At 40.8% G+C, this 17,500-nt stretch overlaps 1 protein-coding gene across 14 annotated transcripts in view; it reads left to right on the forward strand.

The window, feature by feature from the left end:
• frmd4a (FERM domain containing 4A) overlaps positions 1 to 17,500 on the forward strand; it is a 150,787-nt gene that overhangs the window by 118,419 nt on the left and 14,868 nt on the right. For 7 of the 14 annotated variants that reach the window (XM_027161411.2, XM_027161412.2, XM_027161407.2 and 4 more), the window contains exons 6-14: positions 28 to 84; positions 571 to 593; positions 2,171 to 2,254; positions 2,775 to 2,840; positions 3,810 to 3,867; positions 4,195 to 4,281; positions 10,979 to 11,055; positions 14,909 to 15,050; positions 15,845 to 15,986. In XM_027161411.2, the coding sequence (XP_027017212.1) occupies positions 28 to 84; positions 571 to 593; positions 2,171 to 2,254; positions 2,775 to 2,840; positions 3,810 to 3,867; positions 4,195 to 4,281; positions 10,979 to 11,055; positions 14,909 to 15,050; positions 15,845 to 15,986 (736 nt within the window). Of the gene's footprint in view, positions 1 to 27; positions 85 to 570; positions 594 to 2,170; positions 2,255 to 2,774; positions 2,841 to 3,809; positions 3,868 to 4,194; positions 4,282 to 10,639; positions 10,851 to 10,978; positions 11,056 to 14,908; positions 15,051 to 15,844; positions 15,987 to 17,500 lie in introns of those variants that run through there. The other 7 variants (XM_027161408.2, XM_027161410.2, XM_027161405.2 and 4 more) reach the window with 5 other exon arrangements.

The raw sequence follows: 17,500 nt of genomic DNA on the forward strand, positions 1-17,500 counted from the left end.
TCTCTCTCTCTCTCTCTCTTTTTATAGGAGCTCATCGACGTGGACAGTGAAGTCGTGTTTGAGCTGGCCTCCTACATATTGCAGGTGTGTCTCGAGGGGTGTGGGATTGTGTGTGTGTGTGTGTGTGTGTGTGTGTGTGTGTGTGTGTGTGTGTGTGTGTGTGTGTGTGTGTGTGTGTGTGTGTGTTTGGGGTATCGATGGGATGGGGGGCGGAGGTTTAGTAAATAGGAAACACACTCACTGCACATCCGTGTGTGTCATAAGGACATCCATATGTCGTTTTAGTGGTTTTAGTGTGTGTTGAGTGTGTGTGTGTGTGTGTGTGTGTGCAAGTAGAATGCAGGTGCAGTAGAACTGGTCTGTGTTTGACCTTTTCCAGGATTTAAAACAGATGAGAGATATTGAGTCTCCCACTAGGTTACTATAAAGTGAAACCATGCTAACACACACATAACACACACACACACACACACACACACACACACACACATATATATATATACACACAGTATGATCTGTTATCCTTTAACCCTGATAGGAGTTTTGTCTAACTACATTTTTCTTTTACAGGAGGCCAAAGGAGACTTCACAAGGTAAAGCCCATGTTCATACAAAAGAACAGAGCTCGAATAACACACACTTGATCCTGTGTATCACAGTATCGCAGTGTATATCAGAGTGCCATGCCACTGTGGAATAACAGACCTCACACACACACACACACACGCACGCACTGAGAGAGAGAGAGGGAGAGAGAGAGAGTGAATGAACGAGGTTGGGGACGGGAGTCCTGGGAATAGACGCTGATGAGAGGAAATGGAATGCAGAGGATAAACAGTGTTATGTTACTGACTCTGACCCTGTCTCCATCTCTCTCTCTCTCTCTCTCTCTCTCTCTCTCTCTCTCTCTCTCTCTCTCTCTCTCTTTTCTTTCATTCCCTCTTTCCTTTAACTTCCTTGTTTTTCCTAATCTCTGCACACTAACACACTGACATTCATCAATCTTGTTATGAGTGAAATAAGAAAAATATCATATAATATTTAAAAGTGTTTCGTATTCACAATGTGTTTCATTCGATCTAAAAAGTCTACTGTTAGATTAAAACTAATTTAACGAGGACCAAGTGGAAAAACAGAACCTGAAACACTTCGTCCATGCGGTTAAAGAACCGCTTATAACTTATATCCACAATAACTAGGAAATGACTGAGCATCAAACATAAGCTAGCTAGCATGTAGCATATATACAGACAAACTAAAAACACTGTGATATCGAAAACAAGACCCAATTGTCAGGTATATCAACAACTAAAGTAGAAGAATGGCCACTTAACATCAGGCGTAGTATCGAACAGCTAAGCTAAGTATGTACGCTATTTAGTTAAAAATATAGAAAACATCCATTCCCTCAGACTACTTAAGAAGCTATTCTATTAAAGTGACACATATTATAGACCCCAATCCAGCCCCAGTGGAAATATCGACTCTGAGCACTAGCTAGCTAATAACCGAGGTTTAATATTAACTAGCTACAAATAGCTTTATAATTTTGTTCCTAAAGTGTAGAGAAAACAGGATTAAACAAAATAAAATGACCAGGAACGTGATCATTTCTGTCAGATGCGGTGGTACGTTGCTGAGGTAAGACTTTGTAGGCGTAAAATATCCCTGTAGTTACATATAGACTTGACCGCTAAATGAACTCCTGCTTGTTCTGCTGTATTAAAGAGCAGCGAGTTAGCATTACAGTTAATCTGGAAGTAAAATAAGCTCTCTAACTCATGATAGAGGATAAAACTATAGCTTGGTACTCCATTTATACATAAAAATATGTTAGCAATATGTGAAAATTGTCCGTCTAGCTGTCAAGCTATCATGTTTGCTTTAGCTTGTATTTCTCTGTTTTGTTGTCTTTGTGTCTTTAACTTTGTACTGTTTTCTTCTTTCTGATTCATTTTAAAGAGCCTTGTCTATATAGGGAATGTTTTGCCAAAGTACTATCTTAAAAGTATTATCTTTTATTAAGCCTTGTGTGATGCTATAGGCACATGTGGAAGGCTAAGCACCCGGCATTGAGTTTATGTGCTCTGCCTTCTTGCCACTGGCTTTTGCAGTGCATTCTGTGAACTGAGAGCATATACTAATGATTGAATTGTGTTTTGTGTTGCAGTAATGATGCTACACGGGCAGACCTTAAGAAACTGCCCGCTCTGCCCACACAAGCCCTTAAAGAGCACCCGTCCCTCGCTTACTGGTGAGACACACACCCACACACACACACACACACACACACACACACACACACACACACACTGATTAACTGATTTGAAGGTTAATAAATATCAGTGTGCACTCAGTGCAGCAGCAAAGTGCACTGTAAAAAAAAAAGAGAGAGAGAGAGAGAGAAAAAAATCTCAAGCTCAGTGACCTAATTTAGCTTTTAGATGAAATGAATCAGAATGAGATGCGGAGGTTCTGCTGTTATTCTGAGTCATATCCACTGCTGAAAATGACAGTTCATTCTTCTGCATCTCTGTTACATCCTCACAGTGGCAGGTTTGTAGACAGCCTCTTTGAGCATTGCAGCTTATCTCTCTTCCTGGTATCCGGTTTCACTCCCAGCATCTGCATGCTGTTTGGTCTCGCTGTGGAATTTAACCGGGCTGACAGCCATGTTCTCACGATCCTCCTGCCACGAAACTGTCATTTTTAACCCCAGCGCACATGTGTTTGTGTCTGGTTGTGATTTTTCTTTCTTTTCTTTTTTTTTCCAGCGAGGACCGAGTGATTGAGCATTATAAGAAGCTGAGCGGCCAGTCCAGGGGCCAAGCTATCGTCAAGTAAGAACCTCACAAACAAAGAACGAATGCTCTTTCATAATTGTGAATGCTATTCATAATTGTGTCACTTCGAATGATCAAACTAATGGCTGAAGATGTGAGATACTACATCTCTACATCTAATCCTTATTAAAAACACCAGGAGTAGGAAAGATATGTGAACCGATAAAACACCTCGCCGTCATTTGGTTCCAAGAAGAAGCTCAGATTATTTACAGGCAGCACCAAATGGGATTTCAGGACATAAGCGTTGAGATTGTACTTTTACCACTCACAGATAGATAATGTTGGATTTTCCTCAATAAAAAAAAAATCAAGTATAATATATGTGTCTGCTTTTGAGACTTTTTTGGGTCGTATTTATGCATACAAATTTCTAAAAGCTACACAAACTATCAAGTGACACTGTATATACGTTCTCTAGTTACATATTCTTTTACCAATAACTATTCTAAGGCTAAACTTGGGGCTCAACATACAACCTCGTAATCAATTCCTTTATTTGCATATCAGTCGTGATTGGCCCAAAGCCGTGCTGTTTAGTGACTTCACAATGTAATGCTCCATCAATCAGCTTTTATTAAGAAACTCTGAGAATATCTGTTATTAAATATAATTGTACCTTGTTAAAATATCTACTAAATACAAGTACTTGGAACAGTGCTAATAATTTCATCCAAACAGAGGAGTTATATTATATATACAGTATAGAACTATAGGACTATTATAATAAGCACATTTTTATATGTTTGTAAAAGGAGCAAATGTGACCGAGTGGCTTGAAGACTTTTTTTTCCTGTCACTCGATGCTGGTGCACTTTAGAAGTGATTAAATACGTGAATGTTTGGGACAGATAGGTGGGTCTATGTGCTGTGTTATGTGGGTTCTTAAACCCCCTTCTCTCTCTCTCTCTCTCTCTCTCTCTCTCTCTCTCTCTCTCTCTCTCTCTCTCTCTCTCTCTCTCTCAGTTATATGAGCATAGTGGAGTCACTGCCTACATATGGAGTGCATTACTATGCGGTTAAGGTGGGTCTCTACTTCATAAGTGCATGGAAATGTATCAGTATTAGCTTCAGCCTATACACACACACACACACACACACACACACACACACACGAGTACAGTCTCCTCTCCCTCACATGACCCTGTTTGACACATGTTCTGCGTCTATAAGAAGGTGTTAGGTGATAATGTGGGCGTTTCTAGAACAACGCTGCCATCATCCACTGCTGCGAAATAAATTTTGACACCCAGCCCAACTCTCTGTCTCTCACTCTCTCTCTCTCTCTCTCTCTCTCTCTCTCTCTCTCTCTCTCTCTCTCTCTCTCTCTCTCTCTCTCTCTCCATTTCAGGATAAGCAGGGTATCCCGTGGTGGTTGGGTCTAAGTTATAAAGGCATCTTTCAGTATGACTACCAAGACAAAGTGAAACCCAGAAAAGTAAGGAACTCTCTCCGTCCTTCTCTTTTTTTCTCCTCACTTTATTGCTATTGTGTGTGTAGATCTGGTGAGTTTGCTAGCCTCAAATCACATCACATGGCTTGTCACAAGATATTCAGTGTGTGTAAGTCTGAACCGCGCCGAGACAGTCTGTGTATTTCTGGAAACGAGAGGCCTTTAGTTTAAAAACCAAAACATCAACCTCGAGTGACTACATGTTTAATGCACCTTAAATATGCTACATGGTGCGATCTTCTTTTGTTTGTGCATGTAGCACATCATCATCTGACCTCTCAGCACATGACATCACCAAAAACCACCTGAGAACTTACAGGGTCAAAGCTTCTGCTCTGTGAACGACCCCTGAAGTTAATGGCCACTGCGGTTTGCCTTCTGGGTGAAACATGAGACAGAGAAACACAAACTATCAGACAGATCACACTCCATAACTCACATCCAACATTCTGATACCTTTTCACTCCCTATGTGTGTGTGTGTTTAGCTGGTTTCTTTAACCTGTGTCTCAATCCTCTTCTAAAGAAAGGGAAGATTTGCAGAGTTTGTGTGTGGTGCTGGAAAAATGCGTTTGTGCACTTTCCTTCAAAACCACACTCTAAAAATAGCGTTCAAAGCCCAGTGTCATCCAGCCAAGCGTGAGGGCAAACCTACAGGCCTACTCAGACAGATCTGTTACATAGAGATGAAAAAAAGGGCAAGAGAGAGAGAGAGAGAGAGAGAAAGAGCAGGAAAGGAGAAGGAGACTCAGAAAGAGAGAGTGAACAGAGACAGGAAAAGAGAAGCAGAAAAGCAGAAAGGGAACGAAAAAGAGACGCCTCTTGCAGAAATTTTAGACCAAGGGTGCAAACGAAGCAGAACGCACAATCACCGCTTGTTACTGAGAAATCAGTTCACATAACAGAGGTGAGTTTACCCACATCGTTATTAAAGTAGGTTTTAATAGCTGAGGTTCTCCCTGCATGTATCTGAGCAGTCTTTACTGCACACACTAATGCAGAACGTAACGCTTAGTTAGAGAAAGAGTGAGAAAACTCTGGCACAGGTTTCTGCACAAACTAAACATTCAAAAGGAAGTAGTTTTGTGCCTACAGTAAAAAGCACTCGTGAGCTGTACAGTATGTGTGTGTGTGGGTCTGACCCTGTGTGTGTCTGACCCTGTTATATACACTATATGGCCAAAATATTGTGGGCTCCTGACCATCACACTCATATGGGCTTGTTTAACATCACATTCCAGATTTAGTCCCCTTTCACTGTAACATAGATTTAGCTTCAATCTTCTGGGAAGACTTTCCACTAGATTCTGAAGCGTAACTGTGGGGATTAGTGAGATCAGACCCTGATGTTGGGTGAGGAGGTCTGGGGTGCAGTCGGTGATCCAGTGGGGTTGAGTCAGAGTCAGGGCTCAGCGCAGGACACTCGAGTTCTTCCACTCCAAGGTGTATCATCATGCTGCAGCGGGTTTGGGTCTTTAATGCAAGGGAAATTGTAAAGCTACAGAATATATTCTAGACCTTCTATACGTGTGTGACTGACATTAAAGAGCAGTTGATGAAGAACGTTTGGACATATGTGACTATTATATAATAGAATTTTTTAAAACAATAAAAACAATAAACTAAGGTCGAGAGAATGAAACGGACATAAGTGAAAGTTTTAACAGTTAACATAACGCTCTAATATACTGTATTTTTCTATAGATTTCTGAAATACATTATGTTACATCGAGGTCAGTTCCACATTTTTGCAGGTTTAGGGCTTGTACATTTAGTAGTCGTCTTTTAAAAAAGACAGTTTGTTCCGATTGTCTTTAACTTTAACAAACGATTTTGTCCTGTTCGGGTTTACAGTGGATCCAGAGTCAATCCCAGGAATATCAGACCTCAATGTTTCACAATTCCATCAAATGATACAAATAAATAGAGCTTCATTTACATTTCAACAACTGCCACTAGACTCCCATTATAAGTGAGTTACAGGATCGTGTGCTTTTCTCACTACAGAGAAACATGACAATTTCACTGTCTCTAGGAGGCTACAGATGTGGTTGTTAGGGATCATACAGAAAAAAAATCTTGGGTTACAGTCAGGATTTAATGTCAGCATTTATTTATCTATCTATCTATCTATCTATCTATCTATCTATCTATCTATCTATCTATCTATCTATCTATCTATCTATCTATCTATTAAATTTTATTTGCCTTTCATATGTCATTATTTTCTATGCACAAACGTGTATTTTGGAAAAACGTGTTTACTTTCTATACATTACAGATCAGTTCACATATGCTAATGATTTGAAGCTTGTTGGCCACCCCTGGGTGTGTGTGAGTGTGAGTGAGCGAGTGTGTGTGTGTGTGTGTGTGTGAAGGCAGGGGTTATAGTTAACTGAACCACACTGTAAAGTTGCAGACCGAGTTAGCGGTTGAGTTTATTTAATAGGATTTAACTCACTCCTGATGTGCACATGCAAGCTGATGTGCTGCGTTACATACGAGCACAGAATGTTAAATTTTTGGAGAAGCGTGTAAAAGTTTACATAAAGGTCGATACTTGGTGTCATCCAGTCCCCCACCCTAATTGTCTGTGGTTTTACATGCTGGTGTGTATCTGCTGGTGTGAATCTACTGGTGTGTATTTGCTGGTGTGTATCTGTTGGTGTGTATGTGCTGGTGCATATGCATTGTTGTGTATGCTGGTGTGAATTTACTGGTGTGTATCGGCTGGTGTGTATGTGCTGGTGTGAATGTGCTGGTGTGTATCGACTGGTGTGTATGTGTTGGTCTGTATGTGCTGGTGTGTACCAGCACATACAGTGTGTACAACTAGCACTTCTTTCCTTATCCTTTGCATTAAAAAAAAAAAAAAAAAAAATACCTTTGACATTTTTTCATTGTAACTTTGAACAAATGTTTTAAACTCCTGGTATCTTAAGTATGTAACCTAGTGAACCAGCATTAATGTATTCAGTGTTAGAGATTTAAGCACTTATGTACGTCGCTCTGGATAAGGGCGTCTGCCAAATGCTGTAAATGTAAATGTAAATGTACCGGCTGGTGTGTGTCTGCTGGTGCATATGTGTTGGTGTGTATGTGCTGGTGTGTATCTGCTAGTGCATATGTGTTGGTGTGTATGTGCTGGTGTGTATCTGGATGTGGTGTCCTAGTGGTTAAGGTGTTGGGCTACCAATCGGAAGGTTGTGAGTTCGATTCCTACGTCCACCAGGTTCCCACTGCTGGGCCCCTCAATTGCTCAGTTGTATAAAAATGAGATAAAAATGTAAGTCGCTCTGGATAAGGGCGTCTGCTAAATGCTGTAAATGTATCTGCTGGTGTGTATGTGATTTGAGTCTTTCACAACAAGCAGTAGTAGTTAAGTAGTAGTTAGTACAAGATAATTAGTTTATTTGTCCAGGCCATCCCTCTAGGGTGTGTGTTTGAAATGGTCTCTGATCTCCCATGAGTCAGCGCTGAGTGTGTCCTGCTCGTCATCTAACAGACCTCCCTCATCTACAGCACTCAGTATGGCTCATGCTGTTTAAACACAGCACACAACACTCACCCTTCCTGCACACTCTGTGTACGAGTGTGTGTCCCTGCGAGTTTCTGCGTGTGCTGTCGTTTATCATCCCTCTGAGAGGACTACGGCACACTCTCATTGTGAAAGTAGACAGCAGGATGTGTGTGTCGTGTTCTGCGGAGGTTAATAATAGTGTGCGATAGTCATAATAACAACACACCCATGACATTTATGTTGGAGCAGAACAGAGGGACTCCTGGCTCCAGAACACTGAGACACAGCAGGACATTTATAGCATGCAACATAAATGTAATTACCAATGCGTCCCAATTACATTCTCACATATAAATTATAACATTTAACTTAAAGCTTAACCCCAAATTTGACTCTTTTATATCGAATGCTAAACTTACCCTGGACCTTAACCTTAATGCTAACCCTGGCCCTAACAGAACAGATAGTGACAAATAAATAAATAAATAAATAAATAAATAAATAAATAAATAAATAAATAAAAATCCTCATGTTTTTATTTCGTAATATTTTATTATATTTAGGCCATCTTTAAAAATATTTTGGTTTGCAGTAACAGTAAAAAAAAAAAAAAAGAGTCGGTAGGTAGGTCTATATTTTTTTTTTCAAGTTTCAATGTAAAAAAAAAAGTACAATTTTGGTGATGGTGATTATGTAGGTATGACTTTAAGCAAATTAGCATATCGTGACGTCACTGACTGGGTCTTCAACCCGTGCCTCCGGGCGCATCATCGCAAACCTCAATTTGATGCTGGACAGTTTTTCCAGAACTTTGTGCCAAGTTAAAGCGGTGTCGAGCTGTTTTAATGAATTTTTTAGATGTATTATGGTGCCCGAACCCGTTAATATTATTTTATTGCTTTTGTATTAGTTGTCGGTCTTAACACAAATTTACAACCGGCAAGTCGGTCGGACTTAAAGCAAAAAGAAATAAAAAATTGAGTCGGTCCTAAATTGACAGGGTCGGTCGGGTTACGGCAAACAAGAATATTTTTAAGGATGGCCTTAATTAGATAATTTAATTCGTTTATTTATTAAAATTAAATTGCATGTAACATTAGATATAAGAATAATGGCAGCTTTCTGTGTTATAAACAGAGTAAAACACTTTAGGACATGATGTTATGGGAAAATAATACATTAGGCAACACCATAACATCCCAACATTGATTATTTTCCTTTAAAAGCATGTCTGGTCAAGTTGTATTATCCATAATCAAGAACCTGACCGTGTTACTGACCCTGACCTGATCAAGTCGTTCCTAATCCTAAATTCAGAGCATGAGTCTGAGCATGAGCGTGTTGTAGCTCTCGCTGTGACCCGTAATGTCACTGACACAGCATGCAGGAACACAGAGTCGCTCTGTAGACCACAATGTTTGTTTTTGAATACAAACTTTTTCACATCAACTGTTTGTCTTTTTCATGCTGTGCACCAGTTCGCTTTCAGTTTTTAATTCTGACTCCATTTAGGGCAATAAGGGTCATGAGGGTGTTGGCAAGGCTTAATATTAAATGCATGAATGCACACACACACACACACACACACACACACACACACACACACACACACACAAACATAAACACACACACACACCAGATTTTCTGTTGACCATAATTTCATGGCCCACCTTGTTGTAGGCTGAACATTGTTTGGTGTGGTTAATGCTCTCCACCTCATTGGTCACTGCTAGAACTAAGTGTTTAGATCGTCACAGATCATCTCTCTCTCTCTCTCTCTCTCTCTCTCTCTCTCTCTCTCTCTCTCTCTCTCTCTTTCTAAAGCGATACAATCTGCAAGATGAAAGCTGTGGAGAAAGTGTTAAGGCAGATTTGTTTTTTTGTCCTGAGAGAATATCCAGCCTCTATCTTAAGTTTAGTGTAGTGTAAATGATAGATGGACAACTTTGTGTGTGTGTTTGTGTGTGTTTGTGTGTTTGTAGTCTTCTCCGTATTTCCTTCATCTGTCCATTGTTTTCCCAGGTTGTTAAAAAATTCTTAAGCTTTTTAAATCCACCCCACTCCCTCTTCTCTCTCTGCTTTTTTTTTTCTCTTTCTCACTTTTCCCCCCTTTTAATCCCCCTTTCTCTTCCTCTCCCATTTGCTAGTACAGAGGAGTTTGTTTTTATTTGCCACTAATTGCCGCTTGTATGCGACTGGGTCTCATGTGGAATAATCGTTGGAATTCCTTTGGTGAAAGGATATGCTGAATCGGATCAGTTGTCCGAAGCAGAATTGCGTGTCATGATTTAGTCTAAAAGAAAGTCAGAAGCATCTGAAATTGCGTGATTAAAGACGGAAAGTGATGGAAACCTATATTTTTAGCCGTGCAGCTTTTCCTCAGACTTTCTGCCCTCCTTCTCTTTGTCTCATCTATTCAGCTGATGACTGCCGGAGTCCAACATGTGTGTAGTACACAAAACCCTACTGTGTGTGTGTGTGTGTGTGTGTGTGTGTGTGTGTGTGTGTGTGTGTGTGTGTGTGTGTGTGTGTGTGTGTAATAAGAACCAGAACCTGGCTTTATGAGTGAATGAAGAGAAAGGAGGGGTGAATCAAACAAAGCTCTGTGACTACTCTGTGGACACACACACACACACACACACACACACACACCCACACACACAAGCATGTCACTCTGAACTCTGCAAAGACCCCGCCCACGCAGAGTCCGCGGTGGGAGCAGGAAGTGTGTGTCCCGGAGGGAGGGAGGGAGGGGAGGGATGGATGGATGGATGGAGGGAGGGGGTGGGGGTTTTTCTAACTCCTCCCTTTCTCATTCTCTTTCCAAACACACAGAGTATACGCAGACTTGCACTCTAACACACACACACACACATACACGTATGTACAGTATGCTTAAAGAGAATCTGACACACATACAGCAGCTGGATTTCTCAGGAGGAGGCCTAAAGAACAGCACACAGCTTTAAAAGGACAAAGAGAGCAGCGGTGCGGTTTGGATGTGCATTGCAGATCAGGAATTTAGTCTCAGCCTGGTGTGTGTGTGCGTGTGTGAGTGTGCGTGTGTACGGATCTCTTCTTTGTGCATGGATAGAGTTTGAACACCAAGAAAGTGAAAGAAACATTGGTGGGACGTTGTCAAGACTTTCTCTCGTCTCTTCAGGTGTTTCAATGGAGGCAGCTGGAGAATCTGTACTTCAGAGAGAAGAAGTTCTCAGTGGAAGTCCATGATCCTAGAAGGTAAATTTATATCACAGAACACACACACACACACACACACACACACACACACACACACACACACACACACACACACACACACACACACACCATAACACAGCCAAGAAGTAGAAACTAACCATTTAGATGCATAGATGTGTGTGTGTATATATATATGTATGTATATATATTTTTTTATGTGTGTGTGCATGTGTGTGTGTGATCTTTAAAACTTTTCTAAACTGAATTCTAGTGTGGAAAATGAGGGCTGGCAGGAAGAGAGTATTTGTGGTGTGGGAATATTCTAAATTTACCTCTTTTACACAAAAATGTGCCTGGTTTCTAATAATAACAAACCGCTGTGCAGAAACCGAGGGAAAGACTACTGCACCTGCACAGGGCTTACATCCAGAGACCGATATACTATATATAGACAGTATTAAGATGCTAAATCTACGTCTACCAAATAATATTTTTAAAAATAAACAAATTAAAACCAGAGCCATGATAACCCTGACTCATACACACTCAGGCAAACTGGGGTTTCACCACAGCGTGTAGACGAAGTGGGCAGCTTCATCATTCATGTACAACAGTGCAGTGAATCACATGCCGCTTTGTGTTTGTTATGATGACGTTGTGCAGAGTGAGATTTATAGCATTATTAGCATGTAATAAGTTTCCCGTTCGCTCCCGTTCCTCATTATTCAGCCGTAAAATCTACAATACAAACCAAACACCACGCATTAAGCTTAATCACACAGGCCGTCAGAACAGGAAACGGACTCGAGCCCAAAATTCTATACTTATATGAAAAAAACAGGGAGATTAGTCACACATTAGTGCTGAGTGAAGCTGTTACGTGGTGGATTTTGGTTAAAGGAAACTAATCAGTGACGGTGGAATGTAATGTGTTGTGGCATCTAATGATTTTTATTCCAGAAGGCGTCACATCCTAAAGTCAAGATTCAAGATTCTTTTATTCTCACTATATTGAGTTCAGTGAAATTAAAGCAGTCCTTTCAGAGCAATTCACTTATAATTGCACTGTGTGTGTGTGTGTGTGTATATATAAAAGCCAGTAAGCCTTTAATTTCATTAAATACAGTTTTTAATTGTTTAACGAAACCCTTAACAAGTGTTTTATCTTTTTATAAATGCTGCCATGTTCAAAGAGATGCGTTCATATAAAGCTTGCAGCTGGAAGAATTGTCAGATCTGCTGTTATAGAACATTAATCAACACCTTCTGACCAATCAGAATGCAGAGTTCACTGTGATGTAAATGTTTTTACTTCCTGTTTTTACTTCCTGTGTCCAATGAAGAAGACAAGAAAAAAGTGTGGGATTATAACTGGGACTTGTTAATGAATACCTGAAGCTTTTCTCTCCATCTCTCTCTCTCTCTCTCTCTCTCTCTCTCTCTCTCTCTCTCTCTCTCTCTCTCACTCACTCACTCACTCACTCACTTTCTCTCTCTCTGGTGTGTTTTGAGTTCTGAGCTCATCAGTGGCTGGTTCAGCTCTTCAGTGCAGCAGTTTGTGCCAAGAGCCACAGCACAGATGCTGACTGATAAACCGCCTCTGACGTGAACTTTAACCAGCTACAGAGAGACAGAGAGACATAAAGACAGAGAAATAAAAAAGAGGGAACACGAGGCATTCGAGGCTACATGAGATGCAGTAATTAGAGAGAGCAGATGGAAAGATCCTGCACATGTTAGTGTTAATGTTAATGTTAGATTTAGGACTTCTTCTCTCTTACCCTGTTCTTGCTCTCTGTATAGATGAGAGTTGTTTAATGATAACTATCACACACACACACACACACACACACACACACACACACACACACAAAGAGAGCTGTGCGAGAATGACTTTTTGATAAAGGTAGGAGGCAGGGGCTGTGTGTATATCTTAGATCTGAATGTGTGTGTGTGTGTGTGTGTGTGTGTGTGTGTGTGTGTGTGTGTGTGTGTGTGTGTGTGTGTGTGTGTGTGTGTGTAGGATATTTTTAGATTTTTAGAGCACTTCAGTCTTTTTATAAACCCACTGTACCAACAGGCAGACAGAGGACACACCTTCTTTGTGTGTGTTTTGGGGGGGGGGGTGTTGAGAACTGCATTGTGGGTGGTATGATTGTAAAGAGTTGATTGAAATTAATATCTGTTCCTGCTTTTGGGAATTTGAGTTCATACATTTGTTCATTCACACAGAAGAACACCAGATTTACTGCTCTGCTGGTTAAAATCTAATTATTGACCTTTTGGGATTATGCATCGAACTGCATTAAGGAATTAGAACAGTTCCCAAATAATAACAGCAGAACAATAGAGTAATATGCAAATTGATTAGGGACTAAATCGAGTAAGTGTGCAATAAATTGGGAGCTCTGGGGTGTAAGTTTGTGCGCTTGTAGTTCCACGCAGATCTTTAACAGGCCTTGAGACAGAGGGATTAAAGTAAGAAGTGTTTCAGAGGCTGTTTTCATCTCAGGAAGCAGTAAAAGCACAGAACAGCAGCAACATTAATAAGACCATGAAATATACCAGACCACTAGACTGAACTGTGGTTTTAGTAGGTCAGAGTTAAGAGCTATGAATACATTCATATCACATTATAATACAGTAATAAGCATCATATGTGTCATTATAATCATTCATTCATTCGATTTCTACCGCTTATCCGAACTTCTCGGGTCACGGGGAGCCTGTGCCTATCTCAGGCGTCATCGGGCATCAAGGCAGGATACACCCTGGACGGAGTGCCAACCCATCACAGGGCACACACACACACACTCTCATTCACTCACACACACACACACACTACGGACAATTTTCCAGAGATGCCATTCAGCCTACCATGCATGTCTTTGGACCGGGGGAGGAAACCGGAGTACCCAGAGGAAACCCCCGAGGCACGGGGAGAACATGCAAACTCCACACATACAAGGCGGAGGCGGGAATCGAACCCCCAACCCTGGAGGTGTGAGGCAAACGTGCTAACTACTAAACCACCGTGCCCCCCCTTTGTTATAATCAGTCATGAGAAAATTTAGCTGTATAGCTAGATTTATTATGCGTTTATTACATAACGTGGTATTTATAACACTTTGGAACAGCAGTGTTAACCAATTTAAGCATCTTTTAAGCGTTAGTGAGATCTTTAGTAAATGAGTTGTGAAAGAATTCTTAATTATGCATTTTATACACTGCTCTGAACTGTAAAGCCTCATGAATGCATTATGAATGTAGTCATAGGTTATAATAGATATGGGCTTTGTGTGTGTGAAAGCGCTACCATGTAAGATTTTTCTCTGAGCAGAATTTTAATGAGGCTGGAGTGATTTTATTGTGCCAGGAATATGGTACAAGTGTTACTCTTTGTGTGAAGTTATATAGATATTTTTCCTACATCCTTGTGGGTTTTTTTTTTTACACCTCCTGAAAACTTGCTGATATGTAGATCAACCCCTAGGATGCACTCCATGTGTATGACGGTGTGCATTGTGATGGACCGGTGTCCCATCCATGGTGTGTTCTCGTCTCACACACAGTATTCCTGCAATAGCCTTCAGACCTCCTCAGAATGAAGTAGTGAAGCAGCAGACAAACAAATGATCACTGAACCTTGTAAAACTCACAATATTCGTGTGTTATGTTGTAACAGGTGTATACTGTAGGAATAATTCAGTGTGTGTGTGTGTGTGTGTGTGTGTGTGTGTGTGTTTGTGTGTGTGTGTGTGTGTGTGTGTGTGTGTGTGTGTGTGTGTGTGTGTGTGTGTGTGTGTAAAAGTGTAGAGGTTCCTGATGTACTGTATTGAACAGTGTGATAAAATTCAGTGAATATAAAGTCGGTTTGTGTTTGCTCCAACTGCAGGGCGTCGGTAACTCGAAGGACGTTTGGACACAGCGGCATCGCCGTACACACCTGGTACGCCTGCCCCGCCCTCATCAAATCCATCTGGGCCATGGCCATCAGCCAGCACCAGTTCTACCTGGATCGTAAACAGAGCAAGGTCAGTGTGTGTGTGTGTATATCTATGTGTGTGTGGGTATATGTGTCTGTGTGTGTGTGTGTGTGGGTGTGGGTGTATATGTGTGTATATGTGTGTATATGGATGCGAACATTTGACCATTTTATATCTAGGCGTAGTGTTAATCAGCTGAAGTAATAATCATGTTAATGGGTCTTTTCTAGAATAGTAAGTCCATAGATGTACATATGAGGTTTACATACGATGGTGTGATATGAAGTATGAGTGCACACCAGAGGTGGGAGTAAGTCACACATGTGCAAGTCACACATGTGTCACAAGTCATGAATGTCAAAGTCAAGCCGAGTCTTTTTTTAATATTTGTCAAGCAAGTCTCAAATTTGCGACTTAAGTCTCGAGTCAAGTCGTATGACTCGAGTCCCCCATCTCTGGTGCACACTAACAAGTGTAAATAAAGAGAATTTTTCTCTAATTGCATTGAGTTTTGTCAAGTAAATCTACGGTTATATAATACGCAACTGTATGGTGTTAATTCTTTCCACAGTTTGTCGAGACTACGCTCATGAGCACTTCACACACACACACACACACACACACTTTCTTCACTGTGTGACGCCTCAAAGCAAGCAGGAGGATTGTGTTACACTTTTAAAAGCTGGGAAATGTTCGTCTCTCGGAAAATCCTGTCACACACTATACAGCTGGCTTGCACATTCACCGTGTCTCGCTATATATCTCTGTGTCTCCCTGACTTAATTTCTTTCTCACTTTCTCTCTCTCTCTCTCTTTCTGTCTCACTTTCTTTTTTCTCTCAGTCAAAGATCCATGCAGCACGCAGTCTAAACGAAATAGCCATTGATCTCACAGAGACAGGCACACTGAAAACCTCTAAACTCGCCAACATGGGCAGCAAGGGCAAGATCATCAGCGGCAGCAGCGGGAGCCTTCTGTCCTCAGGTTAGTGCACGCACACACATGCACACGCACACACACATACGCACACGCACACACACACAATGTATATAGTTATATGTCTGATGCATCGTGTCTTTTATGGAATTTTTCATTTATGCAGTTCAGTGTGTGTGTGTGTGTGTGTGTGTGTGTGTGTGTTGGTGTTAGTGAAAGTGTGGGTTAAAGCAAAAACAGCTCTCCACGCTGTTGGTTTTGGAAACTTGCCGCAGTATCAATTATCATGGACAGAAAACTAGAAAGAGCGAGAGCAGTGGAAGAGGGAGGAAGGGAGAGACGGTCATCAGCCTTTTCACTTCCAGGCTGCATGATGCGAGAGAGTTGAGAGATGAGATGAGTGATGTGGCGACGCACTCGGGCCACTGTGCTACAGTTCATCTCCTCTCCTTGTTTTTTGTGTGTAACCCGTTCAGACCTACATGAAGGCCTTGTGTGTAAGTCGCAGAAAGACAGCGAGGTCTCAGAAAGAAGCAGAACATTTCTCCTGTCAGATCTTTGAGTCACTGCGACGCAGAAGAATCCAGTATTTCAGCAGACCGAACCAAATACTGTAGTAGCACCAAAAAAATGGGCTGTCATTCAACTAATTCAGCTTATCCAATCACACACATGTCAAATATTTAACTGAAGCTCATCAGATAAGACATCAGAGCTACTAGCTACAGTATATAGTACATATATATTATATATAGTAGCTATAGTACTTCTTCTGACCAAAAGTGGTAACGTGATACAGCATTTTAAAATCTTATTTAAAGCTGTACTCTAATAGGCATTAAAAGGTAAATAGTTGTAGTTGTTTAGTCATGTTGGTTGTTTATCTGGACATTTGTGTAGCTGGACCTTTATACATTTGAGCTGAATATTAATTATAGAGGCTAATAAAAAGGTCTGAATCTGAATTTCTTTGTGGATTATTATGCAGCTGGATAACATGGATTTGAATTGTACACTGAGGCTTCCTCGAGAGCTTGACGGCTCTAGTTTCACACAAACCAGTCTTCCTCTTTTTTCCGTTATAAGCATCGTGAAGTAATAGTTAGTTGAATTTCATTATCAGCCATTACAAAACTTGCCTGATTATTGTCTAAATAATAAAGATATACCGTATATATATAAAAGGAAATAAATAGAATTCATTGCACGCGGTTCAAATACATGAACGTGTAGCGTGTGTTTGTACAAAGTGAATCACTTTCAGTGTGGAAATGTCTTCTCTAAAGATTACCTTTTTTTCTGAACTTCAATACATCATTTTTTTCCTACACCCTCGAGAACAGTATGTCAGACCGAACTCGCATAACTACGCAAGTTTATTAGTATCACTGTAGTCACTGAATAACATGTTTTAGGAGGAATAACTGAATAATAATCCAGGATTTAAAAGGGTTCGCTGGAGCACGAGTTCTTGGCCCCAAGGAACATTAATGATACAAGAGAGTCCTGGGGTGTGTATACAGTATACGTCCCATGTTACACCCACAGCTGCTCTAATCCCA

This window comes from Tachysurus fulvidraco, chromosome 13 (genome assembly GCF_022655615.1).
Source record: "Tachysurus fulvidraco isolate hzauxx_2018 chromosome 13, HZAU_PFXX_2.0, whole genome shotgun sequence".
Taxonomy (NCBI): domain Eukaryota; kingdom Metazoa; phylum Chordata; class Actinopteri; order Siluriformes; family Bagridae; genus Tachysurus; species Tachysurus fulvidraco.